The sequence below is a fragment of the Prionailurus viverrinus genome, chromosome A2 (assembly GCF_022837055.1).
Source record: "Prionailurus viverrinus isolate Anna chromosome A2, UM_Priviv_1.0, whole genome shotgun sequence".
NCBI lineage: Eukaryota > Metazoa > Chordata > Mammalia > Carnivora > Felidae > Prionailurus > Prionailurus viverrinus.
The window spans coordinates 52,374,910-52,396,139 of NC_062562.1; the positions used below are offsets into that span (position 1 = coordinate 52,374,910).

Consider the following 21,230-nt stretch of genomic DNA (forward strand, 5'->3'; position numbering starts at 1 on the left):
GCCTCCTTCACCATGACTTCTGTCCCTTTCCCTTCTCTCCGGTTTCTGAACTTGCACTTCCCACCATATAACAACCACACACATATCCTAATACCGCCTTTATTTATCATGTACAATGGCATCCCTCCCAGGGCTCACAGACAAACCATCTCCCTGCCAGAGGTCCAACTGGTATCCCAAGGGAGACCTCATGAGGCAATGACACTTGTCCCGGTCCAGGTCCCCCTTTTCCTTAGCCACCAAAACACCAATCACCACCCACCCACCCTGCAAAAATGGGAAAATCTATTCTAGATTAAATGCAAAATGTACTTTGTAATTGAATCCTGAATTAAAGAGAGCACAACTATAAAGGACATTAGTCAATGTGAATATATTAGTAAATTGGATCACATCATTGTTAAAACACATACAAAAGAGAAAGCAAATTTGGCAAAATATTAACAACTGGTGAATCTGGTGAAGGGTGCTCATTTAACTAGTTGTTCAATGTTTCTAGAGATCTGAACTCTTTCCAAAATAAAAAATTGGGGTGGGATACGGTGGAGGGAAAGAAGATTGCCAGGTCAGATGATCGCCAACTTTGAATGGTATGTCTAGAATGATCTAACCAAGTACAGGCGAAGTGGGATGTTGGGGACCCTTGAATGGTCTTACAGAAGAGCTGACACGGGGATATGGGGAGGAAGCTGTGTGATGGAGAGATGCCATACACATTAAGATGCCACGGGCAAAGAAAATGTTGGCTTCAAATACCACCTCAAAAGGAAAGTCATGAGGCAGGTTGGATAATCCAAATGGCCCACGAGCTGCTTCCCACCTTCTGTGTAGCTTGCCTATACATTATTTTAAAATTTAACCATGGTTAAGGAGTATTTCAATGATCCATAGTCCAAAAAGGCCCTCTACTGAGAAGTGGGAAAAGGGAGTTTGGGACAGATCACCATAATCCTTGAAAGTCACCCTGAAGAACTTGGATTTTATCTTGCCAAAAAGAAGTCAGAGCTACCGCCCACGAATAAACTTTGTCTCATCCTTCAAATAGGCTCTCAGGATACGTGCCGACTAGGGCACTATGCAGCCATCAGCCCCTTTCAGCAAGATCTCCATTCCCAAGCTTTATCTACGATTCACAGCTCCTAGAGAAAGCTGTTTCCATCAGTTGATATAACTTGCTCTAAAGCTAAAAGTAAAAGCCTAACACAAAATGAGGCAGGATCATTCGAACACACAGGGAAATGGGGCTGCTAGTGATGCAAGCCCGAAGCTATCACACACAACTAAAATAAACACAATGAATCTTTTAGAATAGCCAAATAAACACTTCCGCTTTGAGAACTTTTTAGGTAGACTGGAAACAACACCAAAAGTAGTAAACACTTAGGCAGGGATTTGTTTGCTGTTCTAGTAAGAACAGATCTACTCTTTGGATTGATTTCCACCCGGAAGAAATGTCTGGCCATCCCTCTGAACTGCGAGGTGCACCCAAGCTGAAGTGAACTTCTCATTCCCACATACCTTATGTGCACACGGGGGTCAGAACACAAAGCGTAAGAAGAAATATAAATAGTGGAGTTGGGGGGGGGGAACCACATTTCATTCACACAATAAACTCTGAAGGCTTATTAACTCAGAGTCAACATCAGGAAAAGATCATTTGATCCAAAACAAGCATTACAAGCAGGACTAGTGATTCAGACTGTAAACTGCAACGGCCCAGGTCCTCGGGATTTGTACTTTCCTGTCTTGGGGAAACAAGGGGTAGGGGAAAGGAAGGCAGTGGAGGTAGTGATGGTGGGGTTCCCTCTGTTCCAGAATGTTCCCTGAACTAAAACATTGAGCCTACAAGGAAAACATGGAAACAGAGTAAGTGGTACCACTCAGGGTTTATTACATATTTGAAGCAATTCTTAAAATCTTCCCCAAAGGGAAGTTTTGACAGTGCCCTCATAGTGACTTGTTCTTCATTCAAACACTTATTTAGCACCTAGCAAGTGGACATTGTGCTGGGTGTTAGTGGAACCGACAGGAGTAGGACTCCGCTCCCTCCCTGGAGGGCCCTGCAGTCTGGGAAGTGGAGCAGACAGATGGACACACCATCACAGCAAAATGTTATCATTTTATACAAAGAGATGTTCATCGCAAAGCAAAATGAACCATCATTTGCCAAGAGAGGGAGGCAAGGAAAGTGTACCAGGAAGGAGTGAAGAAGGCACATGGGCTCACCTCAGCAAGGCAGGAGCACACGGGCAGAAGCCCCCAAACGCAGACATCTGTTCAGTGTTTTCTGGAGCTGACTGGGAGTCATGGAAGATTCCAAGAAGAGAGTAAGACTTCAGAAACCTTCTGAAGTGGCAAGACCAGTAAAGAGAGCACTGTCATGGAAATGGGGTTCCAAACTATGGCCCAGGCCAGTACTGACATGGACAACAGTTAGTAGAGTGAGGCAGCAGGCTGTGCACCAGTGGGTTCGACATCAGAGAGGAGGTGACTTCCAAGCCAAGTGGAAAGACAGCTATTCCATCATGAAGACAGGGGACAGACGTGTCGAAGAAAGGAGCTACTAAAATCACTTCCAGCCAAGCATCACTGGCCTGAGGAGCACACACAGTATCCAGGAGGCAGGTGGCTCTGGTGGGGGTGAAGGGTAGGACTCAGCGAGACATAAAGATTTGGGAAGCCTCTACCTGGAGAGGTAGGTAATTCAAGCCCTGAGTTGTTGGCATGTGACTTCTTCAGAAGGATCTGCACAGTAAGAAGGATGCAGCCCTGCAGAATGGCAATAATGCCTAGTCTCTGAAAGATCCTGGGTGGAGTGGGCACAGAAGTAGGAGGGGAACCAAAGAAAGCAAGAAAGGGACATGGGAACCAAGGGAAAAGAGACTTACAAGGAAGAGGAAGTCCAATAAGATAAGGAATTGCAGGTTTCCTTCTAGATCTGGCAATGAGTGGGTCCCCAGTGAATGAGGGAGAGAAGTTTCATTAAAACTGCTAGCAGAGATCAAGGCACTGGACTGGGAAGCAGATATGGAAGTAGAGATGATCTGCTCCCTAGAAACAGCCCCGAGGAGAGGAGAGAACTAGGGATGGAAGATGAGGGACATAAGTTCAAGGGAGGGAGGACCTCGGGCTTTGCTCAACTTCTCTGGACTCACGGAACTTCCCGGAGAGCCCCAGGCAGGAAAGATGGCAGCCAACAGTCCCAAATCTAGGAATTACATAGTCATTTCATTGCAACAGTTGGTACAACAGTACAGCACCAGACCTTTGAGAGTCTGAAAGTTCATAATGGAATTTTGAAACCAAATAAAATGTTCTTTTTGTTAGGCAAGTAGGTTCCCTGGAATATTCCTAATAGGTCTCATTAGAAAGGGATAAAGAATCCATGGCCAGTCACACGTGATTAACCCTGGGCTAAACGATGTTTCTGTACATCGGACTTCTCAAAGCCTGAAATGTGCTACCATGCACGACCAGACCCAGAAGACTGGGTTAAGTACTTCCCAAACTTATACCAGGGAACACCTTTTTCCTTAGAGCATCTGGAGGCAAGAGCATTCTGAGACCATCTATGAGCAATGGTGCCTTGATTCCCTAAGGAGTGTTACTTCAGCAGTCACGTGCAGGAAATCACTCCTGATGTGTTAGAAAACCCCACAACCACTCCTTGATGGGCTCAATGACAGAGACAAATTTAGGGAAGCAAAGAGGTTTCAGTTCTCAGACTTGCTTCTCAAGTGACCCAACCTAGTTAAGAGTTGGTTTGTTTCTTCCACTCGACCTTCAGCCAGTTTCTGGAGCTGGTTTCTATGTGGACGCATTAGCTGCATTTCTTAGATCTCTTCAAGGAAGGGAAGGCAAGAGGTAGGATAATTTTGAGGAGAGTATGCTGGTGAAATTTGTTTCCTTCTTTTCTGCAGTACATGTTGCCTCTCTTGGGGCCATGAAGGCTTGGATCCAGACTTCAGATCCCTTGTTTGGCAAGGTTTCCAGCTACTGCCAGATTCAGAACACTACTGCAACATTAAGTTCTCTAATTATGCTTTGGAGACAATTTGTGAAGAATTTTCAAAATGGAGAGGGAAGGAGGAAGAGGGCTGCTTTATGCAGAGATTTAGCAAAGAAGATAGAGACCAAGTGGTGGCACTTATCAAATAAAAATGACACCAGACACAGAATGCTGGGCTTGTAAATGACCTCACTATGTGTGAGCTACATATAGCACAGGCAAATGGTGGGTTTATAAGCAAGATCCTAGAGGAAAATAAAAGAACCATCAGCACTCACACACAGACCATGTTTCTTAGCTTTCTTCTTTCTGGTCCTTGGTCAAATCTACTCAAATGACAGCACTTCATATACTTGGACAAACTGGCTTTGTATGGCAATAAGAGGTTTGTGTGGTCATAAAGCAACATCAAGATTAATCCTCTATGTATAAAAATAGCTGCCATTGTGTTCCCAGGGCAGAAGCATCTTCAAGACAATGGCACTCCAAAAAGAGCTTTGGAGCAGAGAATCAGAGTGGGAGGGAGAAACAGCCAAATCCTGTGTTGTTTTCTTTCCTCAACTTCTGAACAAATGCCTCTGACTTCCTCTGTAAATAAAAAGTCCTTTTTTCTATTTTAATGTGCCACTTTAAAAAGTGACTTTACTCATCCTAATGGAAGTTTTCTGATACATCCCTAATGTTCTTTAATTCCTCTCTAGGAAAAAAGTCCTTCTTTCTCAAGGTTCTCTTCCCACTTTTACATTCTTTGTGACAAAGATAAGCAAGCACCACAGAGGTCCCCAGAGCAGACCAGAAGGCAAACGATGATAGCCCTGTTTTCTCTACTTCTTTGCTTCTTGGCACTCCTGGCATTTCTTTACTCTGTGTGTTATTTGGCAGAAGAACCCAGTAGCAGGATGGGTATCTCCCTTTCCAGCTCTCTGCAAAGACTCTTAAGGCAGAAGTGATGCCTGCTGGGAAAAGGCTGATGTCAGCTCTTAAAAGCACAGCTCCCTGCTCGGATAAGGAGGTCTTTGTTTTCAGCTGAACTGTGAAAATGAGAAAATGCCTCTAGCCTGACAAACAAGCAACCCACACAACACAGGTCAGGCCTGTGACCTTTATTTAAAGGTACCACACTTCATTAGCAAAACACTTGCATGGAACTCACAGATGCGCCTTTAACGCCACACGGGAGCAGGAGCGGCCATAAAAAAACCCAGCTTCGTTTCCATCCCTGTTAAGGCTGACCCACAGCTCTGGCTATGGTGTTAGGGGCACAGTCTCACACTAAACAGTTCTCAGATTATACTTCCCTAATGTGAAACATTTATTAGACCCAGGCTCCCTCATTTATTTTTTTTAAAGTAAATACACATATTTGCTGCACGTGAGAGGAGAGATTTTTTTTTAAAAAATCTTGTTTAACATTATCTCAGTTTCTAAGTTAGTTATTTAGGATAACTAAAATAAGGCTATAAAACAGCCTCCTGAATCCCTCAGAACACTTTTGGGAATACCAAAATACTGTGTGTAGATGTACAGAAAAATACAGAATTTCAAGGCTAAAATGTCCCAAGTTTGAATGACGCCAAGAAGGATGTGGGAGAAAAGAGGGTACGTAGTTTGAGGGATTCTATTTCAAGAGCCTCTGATTTATGAAATCTGGAGCAGGGGTGGGGGGGTGGGGGGAGGATGTGTCTCTGTAGACTTAAAGCCAATTTTAAACTGCTCCAGTGTGAATCTGTTAGACTAAGGTTACTATTGGCCTGTGAGCCACTAACTTAAAATTGGGTTAGAAATTTTAAATAAGAATTAAAACAATTTAAAAAGCACTTTCCTGGGCATAAACCAACCAACCCGCTTGTTTCTTCTTGCAGGGGTCCTCACATGCACAGACACACCGTTTCCAGCCTCTTCAACAGAAGCTAAGTGGCAGCTCAGCATCTCTGACGGGGCAAGCACTGCTTGGGAGGCTTTGCCTCGTGGAAGTTTTAAGGGCTGACAGCCCTTCATCACCTTAGGTCCCTGGTTCCTGCTGAAGCAATGTCTCCACCTCTCATCCCCAAAGCATTATCAGTTGTGTTTTGAGAGTGCTTAAATAGAAGATCGTTCAAAACTATAAGGCTTTAGGGTTCTTTGACAAATGATTCATAGAGGCTGGATAACCAAGCTATTAATATAAATGTAACCTGCTCACTTAGAGCACTGGCTTTAGGATCAGACAGCCTGGGTTTTGATTCCTGTCCCTGTGACCTACTAGCTAGCCGTGCAACCTTGACCAAGTTACAGAACCTCTCTGGGCCTCATTTTTACCATCCTTAAGTGGTGATAATCATAGTATCCACATCACAGGGCTGTGAGGATGGGATGAGATTATGCCCATGAAGCACTCAGCACAGTGCTCTCGATACACAATAAAGACTCAACAGTCACTGTTATTAATAAGCCCTGATGCAAAGGCTCTCCTGATTCTCTGGACGCTGGCGATGCTGACCTCTCTCCATGCTCAGTGATAAAGTTTGCCTCTCTGGAAGGTTTATGAAGACTCACACACATCTGTAACATGCTGTCTATAAATATGTATTATTTTACCTTACAAAGTCCCAGTTTACCTTACAAAGTCCCAATTGTCAGTAGGGTCAAGGTACTAAAATAACCCTAACTCTCCCATTTCCTCTGGGTCTAGAGTTAATATGAAATGAGGAATTGCTTCCTTTACTTTCATGACGTTTGGGGAATAGTCTTTTGGTAGAGTGTGTCCATATGTATCCTAAAGGTACTACAGGAACTAAAGGCACTAAACATACTCAGGAGATACAAGAAACACAGTGTGATTACGTTGCCAAGCATTTTATGCACAGACATCACAAACTATAAATACTCCAGAACATTTGAGGTACCATTTACACAATCAACTCCATTGCACAAAAGTAAACAAAGTCCACAGGAAAACCCCAAAACCCATTTGAGCTAGTAATCAATAAGGTGTTTTGGTTTTTGTTGTTGTTTTTTTTTAACTGAGTTTCTATTCTATGACCAGCACTTGATATCAAACGCTGCCTCCAACTTTTTCTCAAGCTGACAGAAGTACTGGTTTTGAGTTTGTCAGTTTTTCCCTCTTTTCTATTCATGCTTATGGAGGGAAGAGTGAACTAACTTGGGCCATGGGGTGGGGGGGAAGGGAGTAAGAATATGGAGTGGAGGGGAGGAGAAAGCTAGGCACGAGGAGAAAAGAGAGAAAAAGGAGAAGCAGAGGAAAACAGAGGAGCCCAGAGACTGGATCTGCAATCAAGGATAAAGCAGAATTGGCTACATTAGGCTTGAGAAAAAACTTCAAAAGAGTGGTCACAGAAGCAAAGACAACAACAATGGACACATTTCACACCAGGACAGTATTTCAAAGGAGCGCCACCCCTGAGGAGAGGCACTGTTTTCTTTCACTAGCCCTTCCTCAGTGTGGATTGCTAACTTGGTCTGTGGCAAACTCAGCTGGTTAGAGCACAGGGCTAGTGACCATGGCTTTGATCCCAGCATGAGCTTATGGGTTTTGGCCCATCTGAGGCCAGGGGCAACTACTTTGCAACTGTGGAGCATTGATCAAAAGAGGATGCTTGCCCCAGTTGGAACATGAGCTCAGAGAGCAGTCTCTTGAAAGTGGGTCTAATTCAATTCAACACAGAAATTATTTAGTACCTACCATATACTGGACATTGGACTGGTGAAGTGTCATAAATATACAATGTCCATCGTATGTTTTAAGATGCATGTAATCCTGTCTCAGGTAAGAAACAGCTATGGCATAATCAAAGGATCTTTGGTTTTGTGTCACACACAACAGGGTTAATCCCACCTCCACTACTTTGAACACACGATCTTCTCAGAGCCTCAGTTTCTGCTTCTGTAAGTAACAGAGCTCTTACACACATGCACACACCTTAAAGAGTCACATTTATTACAAGAGTTAAGTGAGATAATATAAAGTGTCTAGCATAGGGTAAGTATACAGTAAGCACTCAATAAATGTTCCCCTCCTCTCACAGGTGACTGACTGAACAGTTCAATAGCAAACCTTCAACACACACAAACCCTACCACATACTTTCATACACACACAGAGATGAAAACTGCTTCATATCCAAAAATCATCTTAGACTGTACTCTTCAGCACAGAAGTTATCGGTCAAGCAGCCCAAAACAAGTCTCAAAACCAATACGAGTTTAGCCTGCTGTTATAATGCATCAATTGTGTGCCTTCAAGAATTTTTACTATACTGATACACAAGCTATTAGAAATGCACAAGATTATCATGGGGCGCCTGGGTGGCTCAGTGGGTTAAGCATCTGACTTTAGCTCAGGTCATGATCTCAGGGCTTGTTAGTTCAAGCCCTGCATCCAGCTCTGTGCTGACAGCTCAGAGCCTGGAGCCTGCTTTGGATTCTGTGTCTCCCTCTCTCTCTCTGCCCCTCCCCCACTCACACTCTGCCTCTCTCTCAAAAATAAATCAACATTAAAAAAATTTTTTTAAAAATGCACAAGATTATCTACTGAAGCATTATCAGTATTGTAAAACGTTGGAAATTACCTAAATACCCAAAAGAGAGGGGACTAGTTACATGAATTCTGGCACATGCAGGCAGTGGAATGCTATGCGGCTGGAAATAAGGATGCAGAAGTGGCAAGAAAACACCTCCGCGGGATATGGTTGAATGAAAATACCAGAGTTCAAACGAGCATAAAGTGTTTCCTTATATGTAAGAGAAGGTAGGGAAATTGAGAAACCATTCACCTATCTGCTTACTTTAGCAAAAGAAACACAAAAAGGTTAACACCCTACAGAAGGAGCAAAAGGAAGGAAGGAGACGGCACAGAGTGACGCTCCTCACACTTTCAAATACTTTTTAATATAGCTTTGACTTTTAGAAGTATGCTAATGGTATACATGTTGAAAAAATAAAATGTAATCAACAAGGGTGGAAAAAAATCTACAGCTGAATGCAAACAGAAATGAGTGAGTCCAACTATATATTTTAGTTAACTCAATACTGGGGGGCATGGGAGGGTATGTAATGGACTACAAAGTTGTAAGTATTTTGGTTTACCCTCAGCACAGAACAAAAAAAGAACTGCCAACAAATCTTTAACTCTTACTAGGTTTATTTTTCTAATTGGTATGGGCACAGCAATTCTGAAACTATTTTATGTGAACTATAGGAATGAACAATAAATAAATGTGTTGCTGGGAAGAAGGGAGATGCAAATATGGAATGGGGGAGGGTGAGGAAGAACTCTGTGGAATTGGATTAGAATTGGGAGTATTAATAATAACTGATGATTTCCTAGCTGTTTCCCCTGAAAGGGTCTAGAAAGAGTGCTGTTCAAAAGAAATTTCTGTGATAGTAGAAATATTCTATGTCTGGGCTGTCCAATATGGTAGCAGCTAGCCACATGTGGCTGTTGAGTTTGAAGTGTGGCCAGTGTAACAGAAAAACTGAAATTTTAATTTTTATTTAATTTTACATTTGAATTGCCATGAGCAGCTAGTGTCTATGATATTAGACAACTAAAATCTAAAGGCAATGACACCATACTAATACCTAGCACCCAGACTGTGGCTTCTAAATCCTATTCTCCACTAAAAGGAACCAGGATCCCCTGGAGAAATGGTTGATTCCGCGGCTGGCACAGGTAGGTTACAAGAGGATCATGTTTGCCAGAAAATAACAAAGTGCTTTATTCACCACATTCACAGCTATAAAATAGGAATCCAAGAGTCCATATGGGTAAGAGAGAAGGGAAAAGGGAGCTCTTCCTTAGCAGATCACACTTGAATATCAGGATCCTGGAAAAGAATTACTTCTTGGCATTTCCATGAAAGGAATCCCAATAGCCATGCCCCTATACCTTACTTAATCCACCTCCTTTCTAAGAGATGTGGTATCTTTCAAATAAGAAATTCATATTCTTAACACTTAAGAGACTATTTATTTATTTATTTCTCTGAGTCACCACATCAACAAGAAAATTAATGAGTTCAAATGAGTATCAAGGGTTAGAACAGGAGCCCAGGAATTCTCAATTTCCAAGTTCCAGAGACTAAGGAAACTCTCTTCTCTCTCCTCCTCTTCCCTGAATCAAATCAGATGAAATTTAGTCATTCTCTGTAGTTTTCTACTCTGGCTCAGAGACACTTAATCTCCTCCTTTCTACTGGAAAATATCTCAGTATGATGGTTGTAATGAAATGTAGCCAAGCTTGCATCTTTGAAACGCTCTTACTAGCTGTCAAAACTGTTTTTCAACAACACTACACTCCATGCCCAGAATTACTGTGATTTCTTTAGTGATAAAGTAAACAAAACACATTTTCACTACACAACATTAACACGTACTGAGAAGACAGAAAGCAAAAATCATTTTGTAATCTCCTTAAAGAGACAAATATACCAGACCATTCTTTTCCAAACAGGCATCAGTTTGTAATTTATTATAAAAAAAATTTCTCAGGTATATTAAATAAAAAGGAGGGAACAGGCCATAGCTCCAAGAGAAAATGTTTCACCAAATCAAACAATAATAGTAAATATCCTACAACATGAAGAAGTAATAGATACAGCATCTTTCCAATCTGTGTACAAAATCTGTCATTCGGCTCTTGGAGGATACAAACAGAAACATTGTTACTATTGCTGAAACAAACAATTATCACAGGTGAACAGAAAGGCCAGAATTAACTAATCGCACACTGACCACCTTTCTTCCATAAGTCTAGGGAGGACGGCCCATGGGGCTGCTGCTATTTCTATATTCCTGAAACTCTGCATGATGACATCAACTGTTGAGTTGCACATGAAATCTAGCAATTCTATTTACACTTTAAATTATTTGTATGGGGCGCCTGGGTGGCGTAGTCGGTTAAGCGTCCGACTTCAGCCAGGTCACGATCTCGCGGTCTGTGAGTTTGAGCCCCGCGTCAGGCTCTGGGCTGATGGCTCAGAGCCTGGAGCCTGTTTCCGATTCTGTGTCTCCCTCTCTCTCTGCCCCTCCCCCGTTCATGCTCTGTCTCTCTCTGTCCCAAAAATAAATAAACGTTGAAAAAAAAAATTTTAATTATTTGTAGTGTCCTCAATGTAATTATAACATAGTATGAATTATTTATAGTCACCTATACTTCAAGCTCAGATGTGCAACGACCCAAGGAATCACGAAGTCATTTTCTAACTGCCTTAACACTGTAATAATAATATTACTGATGACTCAGGCAGGGGGTGCTCCCCACTGGCCCCGCGCTGCATTTACAACCATCCGGTGAGGGAACAATTACCATTACTTCCACTGAAAGATAAAGAAGCTGAAATTTAAGCCCAAGACATTCTGACTGAAATTCACACACACTCAGACATTAAATTCACCACAATAGTATTTTTATTCTCTACTGCTGTTATCAATACCAGAATAAGTGACTTATTAATAGTAAAAGTAATAGCTACTATCAACTGAGTGTCGCACTGCACCAGACTCCTTGCACATGGTGCTTCTCGAGCTCACAGCAGCCCTCACATGAACTGATATCATTGCCATTTTACAAAGAAGGATATTGGGCCCAGGTAAATTAAGTGACGGTCCAAGGAAGTGGCAGAAATTGAAATTTAAACCAAGGCATGTTTGCTCACAATATATACCGTTTCAGGGCCACTTCCCCTTTCCGTCCAAAAACAAACAAACAAAAACCCAAATGTCTATTTGGGTTTTAGGAAAGAGGACAAGGAGAAGAAGAAATTCCTCGTAACAAAAGAAGGAACAAACAGTTGAGCACCCAGCACCTAAATGACCAGCCTCTCCCTATCTGGGAGAGCTCATTGTTTTGTAGTGAGTGCCTTGTCTCTGGATTCCTGATTGTAGCAAATTCCAGGGCTCCAGACTGCAGCTCAGCCTCTGACTAACACTACAGTGATTTATTTGAGGATAAATACCTCTGTCAGTGTGTCTTATGACTGAACACAACAGTCCAAGCGGGATGGAATGCATGGAATGCCCAGGGCTGCTGGCGCTGAGACAGCAGAGGGCTGCTGGCCTTATCGGCTACCTCTCACTGCGCAAGGTCTCCTCCAATGAGAAAACAGGAACTCTCTGAGCACTCATGTTCCTGCCAGAAACAGCAGCATCCTCAGAAATCAGAACTGGGGAAGCCAAGCATTTTGAATAATTATGTAACATTAATTCACGCCCAGGGAAGGCGGGGGACGAGGAGGATCTTTTTACCTGGATATACAAAGCTACGCCTTCTAATATTCAGGCCTACCTCCCCCTCTGACAAGCTCCCACACTCTGATAACGCCTAACGGCTACACAGTTGCCAGAGCAGACTCTCCGGGCAGCTGGCTGGTGTCTCCAAGTCCTGAAAACATGTGAAAAAGCATCCGACCCCCTTTGTGGGGCATGAGTAGTAAGAAGAAAGGGCAAAGAGGAACCCACAACAAGGCGCACAGAAGCATAGCTGTTTTCCTAATGTGAATGTGGTCACGCTGCACACATTCAGAGAACTTTCATTTCAACCCCTCTGTGTTACAAGTCAGGAAACTGAGGACCAGAGAGTTGAAGCAGCTCATGTGATGATCATAAACAGTGATGGTGGCTGAAGGAGGACTGGTGCTCAAACAGCTACAACAGGCTCACGTGCCAGAAGTGACGAGCAGCACGTTATCACAAACACAAAAAGCCATCTTTCCCACCTTAGGAAGGTCTTACGTTTTTACCGTGAGCACACAAGGTGAGAATTAATAGATATACTGTCAAGAAGTCAACAGCAGCTTAACACGACCTCCCAATGCCTACGTCATTCACCTTACCGCGTCTCATTCATTTAGCATCTCATATCATCACAAGAAGAAGGGTGAGTACTGTGCAATAGATATTCTGAGAGAGAGAGAGCACACTCACACAACTTTTATTACAGCTTACGGTTATAACTATTCCATTATTAGTGACTGTCACCAATCTCTTACTGTGCCTAATTTATCAATTAAACTTGCTCATAGATATGTATGTCTAGGAAAAAACAGAACATATGCAGGGTCTGGTACTGTCTGCATATCAGGCATCCACGGGGAGTCTTGGAACATATACCCCGCAGATGAGGGGGGACTACCGTACTTTTTCACGTACAATTCTAGACTCCCAAGCAAAACATGTTACATAAGACTGTCTAGGCGCTAACCTTTCCTTCCATTTCCCGGCCCATAAGACATTCACCAAAGATTGATTCTCCTAACAACCATCATCGGTACAGGCCAGACAAGGCAGTCTTCAGTCAACCACCCCCAAGATGCCAGAGGAGAAAGCTAACATCCGCGGGAGCACACACACAGGGTCAGGAGGAAGGAAAGAAGAGGTCACCTCTCCACAAGTGGTTACAATCGGTTCATCTCCTGCCTGGCAGGTAAGCATCGCTCATCTGTCACTTCACAGCTGGCACAAAGTTGCCAGAGAAACATGGCCCCAGCACAGAATGCACGGAAGCCAACCCCAGAAGACCCTCGCTTCACAAAGAGGGAACTTACAGATGGGGGTTGAAGATGCGACTCATCTTGGAAGCATGGTCGTTTTCACAGTCCAGGCCATCGTCCCCTTGCTCCAGGCTGAACTTCCTCTTGCTGGGACTGATGGGCGGGGGGCCTGTGCGGTGACTGGTGAGGGCAGATGCCACAGGGAGGGTCTGCATCCTGGGTTCTCCCCTGAGAGCAGCTTCACCTACGCAAAGAGAGAGGTCGTCGTCATCAATGAGCAGAAAAAACGCCCCACCGCAGCGCCCCGCTTCCCCGCCCACCCCTTGCAAAAAGACTCCCGTGGAAAGTTTTGGCACATGACAGGCTGCCTGCCATTCTCAGAACACGGCCTGAGTGCAAGGTTAGCTGCCAAGCACAAGGCATTTTACATAAATGTGGTTTTCTACACAATAACTCATTCCCCTCTCCCAGCTTTACTGAGATGTAACTGACATACAACACTGCCAGTTTAAGGTGTACAATGTGTTGATTTGATACACTTATATATTGCTAACCCCTCCATCATGTCACATAATGACCATTTCTTCAATAACTCTTTAGGGTAGAGTTTAAAATTAAAAGTAACAAATAAAGTAACAAAACAGTAAAAGTATTGACCACAAACCATCTCAAAAGTTAATTTAAAACAATAAAGGTCTTTTCAACCCCGTACCTGTAAGAGAATGACCTAACACAGGCTTCATTAGAACCTGAGTAGAAACTCACTTTTCTTGCCTGTTACATTTTTATTACATTTTTGGTATGTTATTTTTTTTTTTAAGAATGAGGAAAATTTATAGGTTCATAACTCACATATTTGCCCCAAAAGTTAAAAGAAATAAAAACACATTGTTTAATGAAAAATAAACATTTCGTTCTTACAGAACACTAAAAATGGCACATTAAATATGTTTTGGCTATTATCAGCACAAAGTTCCTGCATAGGATTTGACCTGCACAGGTGCAGTTCTCACACATTTTCAAAGCTGAACACTCAAATTAGAAATCACATTGTGACCGGACTCCAAATCTTGATGTTTTTCATTCCTGTAATTACAAAGGCTTTGCAGCAGGCAGTAACTCTGTGCTTCATTATTAACTAAAATAAGCATGACCCTTTATTATAATAAAGGTTTTATATCTTCTAACATTTATAAACAAGAGTAATAATTACTTGAAGAGAAAATTTCAAGTTTTCTAAGTCATATGGGTGAGGGGGGGGGGGACCTAAGATTTTCACAAATAATAACCCTTTTGTTGTGCTATTCTTATTGGTCTCTAAGGCCTGACCAATTTTGTTTCCACTCGGTCACAATTTGAGAGAAATATTAGGATAAAGCCAACTTCATCTGAAACCTTGTGGTACCTAAGACAGGAAACCTTTGTTTGCCACCACTAATTTTCATATCATCACAGATGTGTGCACAGGCTTAACAGTCGTTTGCTTCATACACATATGACAAATATGATTTTGTTAGGGAAAGGAGTGAGGGAAAAACCTCCTGAATGTTTACCAGGAAAAATAAAACTTTTGCCAATTGAGTCAGCAAGATATAAACTAGCAAATATACAGCGACCCCATAACACACCTCCAGGCAGGATTTCTTTTAGGGATTTTGGCCCCAAAGCAAACTGGAACTTTCCATTTTAAAGAAATAGCTAAAAACAGGCCATAGGCTTCCCTGCCACATTCAGACATTCAGCAGGATTTTGTTTGTCCTCTACTTCCTATTTATGAATTTTTGATTGAAAGGAGCAAGCAAACAGGGGAGCCTGGGTGGCTCGGTTGGTTGAGCATCCAACTCTTGATTTTGGCTCAGATCATGATCCCAGGGTTGTGAGACTGAGCCCCACATCAGGCTCTGCACTAAGTGTGGAGCCTGCTTAAGATTCTCTCTCTCCCTCTTCCCCTCTGCCTCTCTCCCCCACACTTGTGCTCGCTCACTCTCTAAAATAAAAAAAAAAATAAAAAATTTTACAAAGCAAACAAAAAAGACATGCTAACTAATATTTATACTGTGATAAATCAGAAAATATTCTTTCCAAATACACCCCCCTCTCTTATACCATCCTCCTCCACAGAAAGGGAAGGGGAATTTCCAATGTAAAACACGTCAGTAGCCCAGCTAACTTTCGGAGCAGCCCTGATGACAACCCCCAGGAACTCAGCAATTGCAAATCAAGTCTCCTCAACATGGCACAGAGAGCCACCATGCCCGCCACCCTGTGTTTCTCCACATCCTTGGCAGCTTCTGTGGGGAGGAGTAGTCCGGCTCTGTGTGGACCCCTGGGCTTTGGGAACCATTTTATCAGATGCCAGATGTGGAACGGCAGCAGTTGCCATGGAAACCTACCACCAGAGCAACAAATTCAAATCCCCCCCCCCCCAAAAAAAGTCACTCATCACAACACTAGAATACACTGCTAAGCAAAAAGCAAAACTCTTGCAGTAAGAACAACGTTCCCACTCTACTCCCCAATTTCCATCTTAACATAAGCTTGTTTGTGTTTGTTGGCAGTCTACATTCATCCAACGAATGCCCCGCTTATCTTTAAGACCGAAATCGCTGGTGTCTGACACAGAGAGAAGAAAGTCTACAGGAATCCCCTGAAAACTGGGATTTCTAACCTGGAGGGTAAAGGACCCACAGAGGAACCACGGGTGGTTCTTCCCCAAGTGGTTCTTGTACACTTGGATTGCCTCAATGGACAGAGAAAACCGTGTGCCCAGACATGCAGGGAACTATCCAGGGTTAACAGGCTTAGTGCAAACAAGAACCCGTGCCCTCGGCCTATCAGAATGACATCTCCTTGTAAATGCTGTGCAAGGCCCACATGTGGCTTACAGCAGAGGAACTGAGGGTATAAGGGAAGGAATCCACAGTTAGAAGTGCAGAAACAGGTCTGGTCAGTGAGACACCTTCATTCATTTTTAGGCCCCCACTCGAGGACACTAGTCCAACTCCTTTTATTATAAAGTAGGATTTGCTACTATTATTGTATAAGTGGCAAAGGAAGGTTAAAATAATTTTAGTAAAATCAAGGAGAACACATAGTCTGAGAGTCAAGACACTGGCAGGACACTGTCACTTTATTTAGAACCAGGAGAATATGGGCACATGCTTCCCCTCGAAGTCCTGCCTCCAACAAGGGGCTGGACTAGCTAACACCTAACTCTCCTGCAGCCCTCCGAATTAGCAACCCAACTCTGATCCACAGCCCTGTAAGGGATCAAGTACAAACCAGCCAACATTTACTAAGCGATTACTCCTTGTTTAACACCAAACCAAGGCAGCAAAAGGCACAGTGTGTGTGTGTCTCAGGTGCCATAGGTTTAAAAAACTAAAAAGCGAACCCATAGTCAACTTGTAACTTGGAAACCACAAGATTAAACAAAGTTCACACAAATTTCTTCACTACAGACCTCTGTATCCTCTAAAGCACTTGTCTGTCTCCAAGCCAGAAACACGGCTGTGCCGATTTTACTCACCCCCACCCCCCTGCTCCTACACATTTCTGTAAACTCAGTCTCCCACAGCAGCGTTCTGGCTAGCTCAACCCACTGTAACCCCAAACGGCGGGGGCTTGCCAGTCACTGATGAGATACCCTGCAGGCTGCTTCTCCATTTATAACCAACAAGTGGCCCCATGACCCTCTCAGCCTTTGCTCCCAGTATCCCCCTTTGTGAACTCTGGAAATGTCAGCCCTAGAGGTTAAACTAGACTGGACACCACAGCATAAAGACCTCACTCTCTAACCCCAGGGCTTCTTCCTCCAATCTTCTTCTTACACTTAAATCCTACGCATCCGGCAAAGGCCACTTAAAATGCCTCCTCCTGCAGACTGTCTTCCTTGACTCCTCAATCTTAAAGCTATCTCTCTTGGGTGAGCATTCAGCTCTTGATTTCAGCTCATGTCATGATCCCAGGGTTGTGGGATCAAGCCTCAAGTTGGGCTCCATGTTGAGCAAGGACCTTGCTTAAGATTCTCTCTCTCTCTCTCTCTCTCTCTCTCTCTCTCTCTCTCTTTCTCTCTCTCTCTCTGCCCCTCCCTGGCTCTCATGTGTGCACGTGCGTGCATGCACGCGCGCGCTCGCACACACACACACACCTCTCTCTAAAATAAAAATAAAGTCATCTCTTCTTCTGAATACCCATAGAAATTTATCCCTATGATACTTCCCTTCCTACCTTGTTTTATGCTCCTTGAAACAGGAGACATTTAATTCATTTCATATACTCAAGAATGCAGAGCACAATACCTTCCACATAGTAAATGGATGGTAAACATTGACTGAATGAATAAATGAGGCATGGCAATCGGGTGCCCAGGTGAGAGAGTTATAGGATATGTTACAGATCAAAGTTGTGAGAATAAAGAATATTAAAAGTTTTAGTTAAGAATATTATTTAGGGGCGCCTGGGTGGCACAGTCGGTTGAGCGTCCGACTTCAGCCAGGTCACGATCTCGCGGTCCATGAGTTCGAGCCCCGCGTCGGGCTCTGGGCTGATGGCTCAGGGCCTGGAGCCTGTTTCCGATTCTGTGTCTCCCTCTCTCTCTGCCCCTCCCCTGTTCATGCTCTGTCTCTCTCTGTCCCAAAAATAAATAAAAACGTTGAAAAAAATTTAAAAAAAAAAAGAATATTATTAAAAAAAAAAACCTCTCAGAACTCAGCAATAAAAAGAACTCAATTTAAAAATAGGAAAAGATCTATGGGGCACCAGGGTGGCTCAATCAGTTGAGCATTCGACTCTGGCTCGGGTCATGATCTCGCAGTTGATGAGTTCAAGCCCTGCGTCAGGCTCTGTCCTGACAGCTCAGAGCCTGGAGCCTGCTTGGGATTCTATGTCTCCCTCTCTCTCTGCCCCTCCCCCACTTGTGCTCTATGTCTCAAAAATAAATAAACATTAAAAAAATTAAAAAATAAAAATAGGAAAAGACCTAAATAGACATTTCTCAAAGAAAGATTATCTATCACCTCAAAGAAAGATGGCTATCATTAGCCATCACAAATCAAACACAAATAAAAACCACAATGAGACACCACTACACACACACCAGGAGGGCTCATCAGAAGACAGAAAAGAACAAGTGTTGACAAGAACGTGGGGCATTTGGAACCTTTGTGCACTGCTGGTATGAACACAAAATGGTGCGACTGCCATGGAAAACAATTTTGGGCAGTTCCCCAAATGGTTAAACATCAAGTTACCGCATGACCCAGCAACCTCACTCGGAGGCATACAACCAGGAGAAATTAAAACATATGTTCATATAAATACTTATACATGAATGTTCACAGCATTATTCGTAATAGCCAAAAACCCAAATGTCCCCCAACTGACAAGTGGGTACAGAAAACATGTCTATCCAGAAGATGGAACATTATTCAGCCATAAAAAGCAATGAAGTACGGATTCATGCTGCAACATGGATGAACCTAGAAAACAGTACGTTCAGTGAAGGCAGCCAGACACAAAGGGCTGCTACTGATTCCATTTACATGAAATGTCCAGAATAGGCAAATTAAAGACACAAAAAATAGATTAGTGCTGGAGGCTGCAAGGAGGAGCAATGGGAAGTGACTGCCAGGGAGTGGAAGGTTTCTTTTGGGAGTGATGAAAATGTTCTAACATGGATGGCGGGGGGCAGGGAAGGCTCAGTTGGTTAAGCTCTTTTGGGAGTGATGAAAATGTTCTAACATGGATTGGGGGGGGGGGGCGGGGGCTGGGTGGCTCAGTGGGTTAAGCATCCACTTCAGCTCAGGTTATGATCTCAAGATTCGTGGGTTCGAGTCCCGCACCCAGCTGTGCTGACAGCTCAGAGCCTGGAGCCTGCGCTTCAGATTCTGTGTCTCCCTCTTGCTGCCCCCCTGCCCACTCTCTCTCAAAAATAAATAAATAGAGATTTTAAAAAATGCTCTAAAATGGATTGTGGTGAAAGTTGCACAATCTGTGAATATACTCAAAACCACTGGGCTGTATATGCTAAATGGGTGAATTGTATTGGTATGTGAATATCTCTACTAAAGCTGTTACCCTCACCACTAAAAAATAAAAAAATATTTATAAGTAGATGACAAAAGACTCCAGTATCATTAGTTCCTTTCCTATCTCAAGTTTTTCACACTGAACTGTTCAATGAGAACAAGCATCCATTAATTTTCCCTGGAATAAAAATAAACCTTGTGTTATTATAGCTACAGCTCTCTACAATGTTAAAGTTGGGTAATTTTTAAAAAAAAACTATTAATTTAAGCAAAAAACAGGTCAGGTAGGCACTTGGATTCACCAAGGGTTCTATTAAGGTCCAGCTCAGCTTTTAATCAGACCGTGTGTGAGCCCCCCTTGCATGCTGAGGGCAAGTGCTGTGAAAAAGCAAATGACCTAACAGACTCTGACCACATGCAGGGAAGGAAAGAATACACAACAAAAGGAACTTAATCTGAGGTGTAAAAGACTTTTTGCACTTGAATTAGCGTATATTCTAAATTTCACAATGATTTGGTAACTGAAAAAGAAAAGTATCTTTTTCAGAAATAAACAGGAGAAAGGAGATCCAAGGAACTCAGTGTTTTAAGTTTCTCAAGCTGGTCTCACTAGGATTGTCAACTTTAAAAAAAAGAAAAAATATATATATATATATGATTGTAACAAAGGAAGTTTAGTTTTTAAAATGCATTTGGCCTCTTTATATAGGGATGGGTTACTAAGAAAATGCCCAACACATGCAAAGATTACATAACTGCTGTTCTCAGTCCTGGTAGCAGTTCTAACATAGGGATCAAAAATATTCCTTAAATATGTCTTCCAACTGGAGATGAGCAAAGATTTTTGGCCCAAAATTTCATAAAAATCAGCATCTATTAATTTCAATGGGAAAAAAAAAGAGTTGAACAGAAAGATAAAGAAAACCGCTTAGCTTTATGATGTGCCATATAATGATTCTGGTGAAATATCAGAAGAAAATTCTGCTTTCTAGTCAGAATACGGTGGAGGGAAAGCAAGGCATGGGGACAAGACCCAGGGACATGTGGCCTAGTTTCAGAATCCTGCACAGATTCTAAGACTCCTTACTTGCTACATTTTAATATAGCTGAGATTAAAGTTTGTCTTACATTCAATTAGCATATTTTCAAAAGCGAGACAGTTTCTTTCTTAGTGGGACGTGAAATAATGGTTGGTCTTAGACTGGATACAATATGGAACCAAACTGGAGGGCCTTCAAAACAGCACTGGTCTCATTAGCCTGTTTCTTCATTTGTAAAATTAAGTGATTTGATTGTACCACCTTAATGGCTTAACTTTTGCTCTAAATGTCTCCTCCATTTTACGTAAGGGCTATCTTCCAATGTTAAGTCACACTTTAGCTGCCGATGAAGAAATACTCAACTTTTATAGGACACACCTTACACAATAGAAGAAAAAAGTGATTCCACTATGTATGCTTAACTAATTTACCTCATCCTTTTTTTTTTTTTTTTTTTTTTTTAAATTTTTTTTAACGTTTATTTATTTTTGAGACAGAGACAGAGCATGAACGGGGGAGAGGCAGAGAGAGAGGGAGACACAGAATCTGAAACGGGCTCCAGGTGTCCAGCTGACAGCTCAGAGCCCGACGCGGGGCTCGAACTCACGGACCGTGAGATCGTGACCTGAGCTGAAGTCAGACGCTTAACTGGCTGAGCCACCCAG

At 42.7% G+C, this 21,230-nt stretch overlaps 1 protein-coding gene across 3 annotated transcripts in view; it reads right to left on the bottom strand.

Moving 5' to 3' along the window:
• Positions 1 to 21,230, bottom strand: part of VGLL4 (vestigial like family member 4) — a 167,607-nt gene that overhangs the window by 28,738 nt on the left and 117,639 nt on the right. For all 3 annotated transcript variants that reach the window (XM_047835946.1, XM_047835939.1, XM_047835931.1), the window contains one exon: positions 13,551 to 13,740. In XM_047835946.1, coding sequence (XP_047691902.1) covers positions 13,551 to 13,740 — 190 coding nt within the window. The remainder of the gene's footprint in view (positions 1 to 13,550; positions 13,741 to 21,230) is intronic.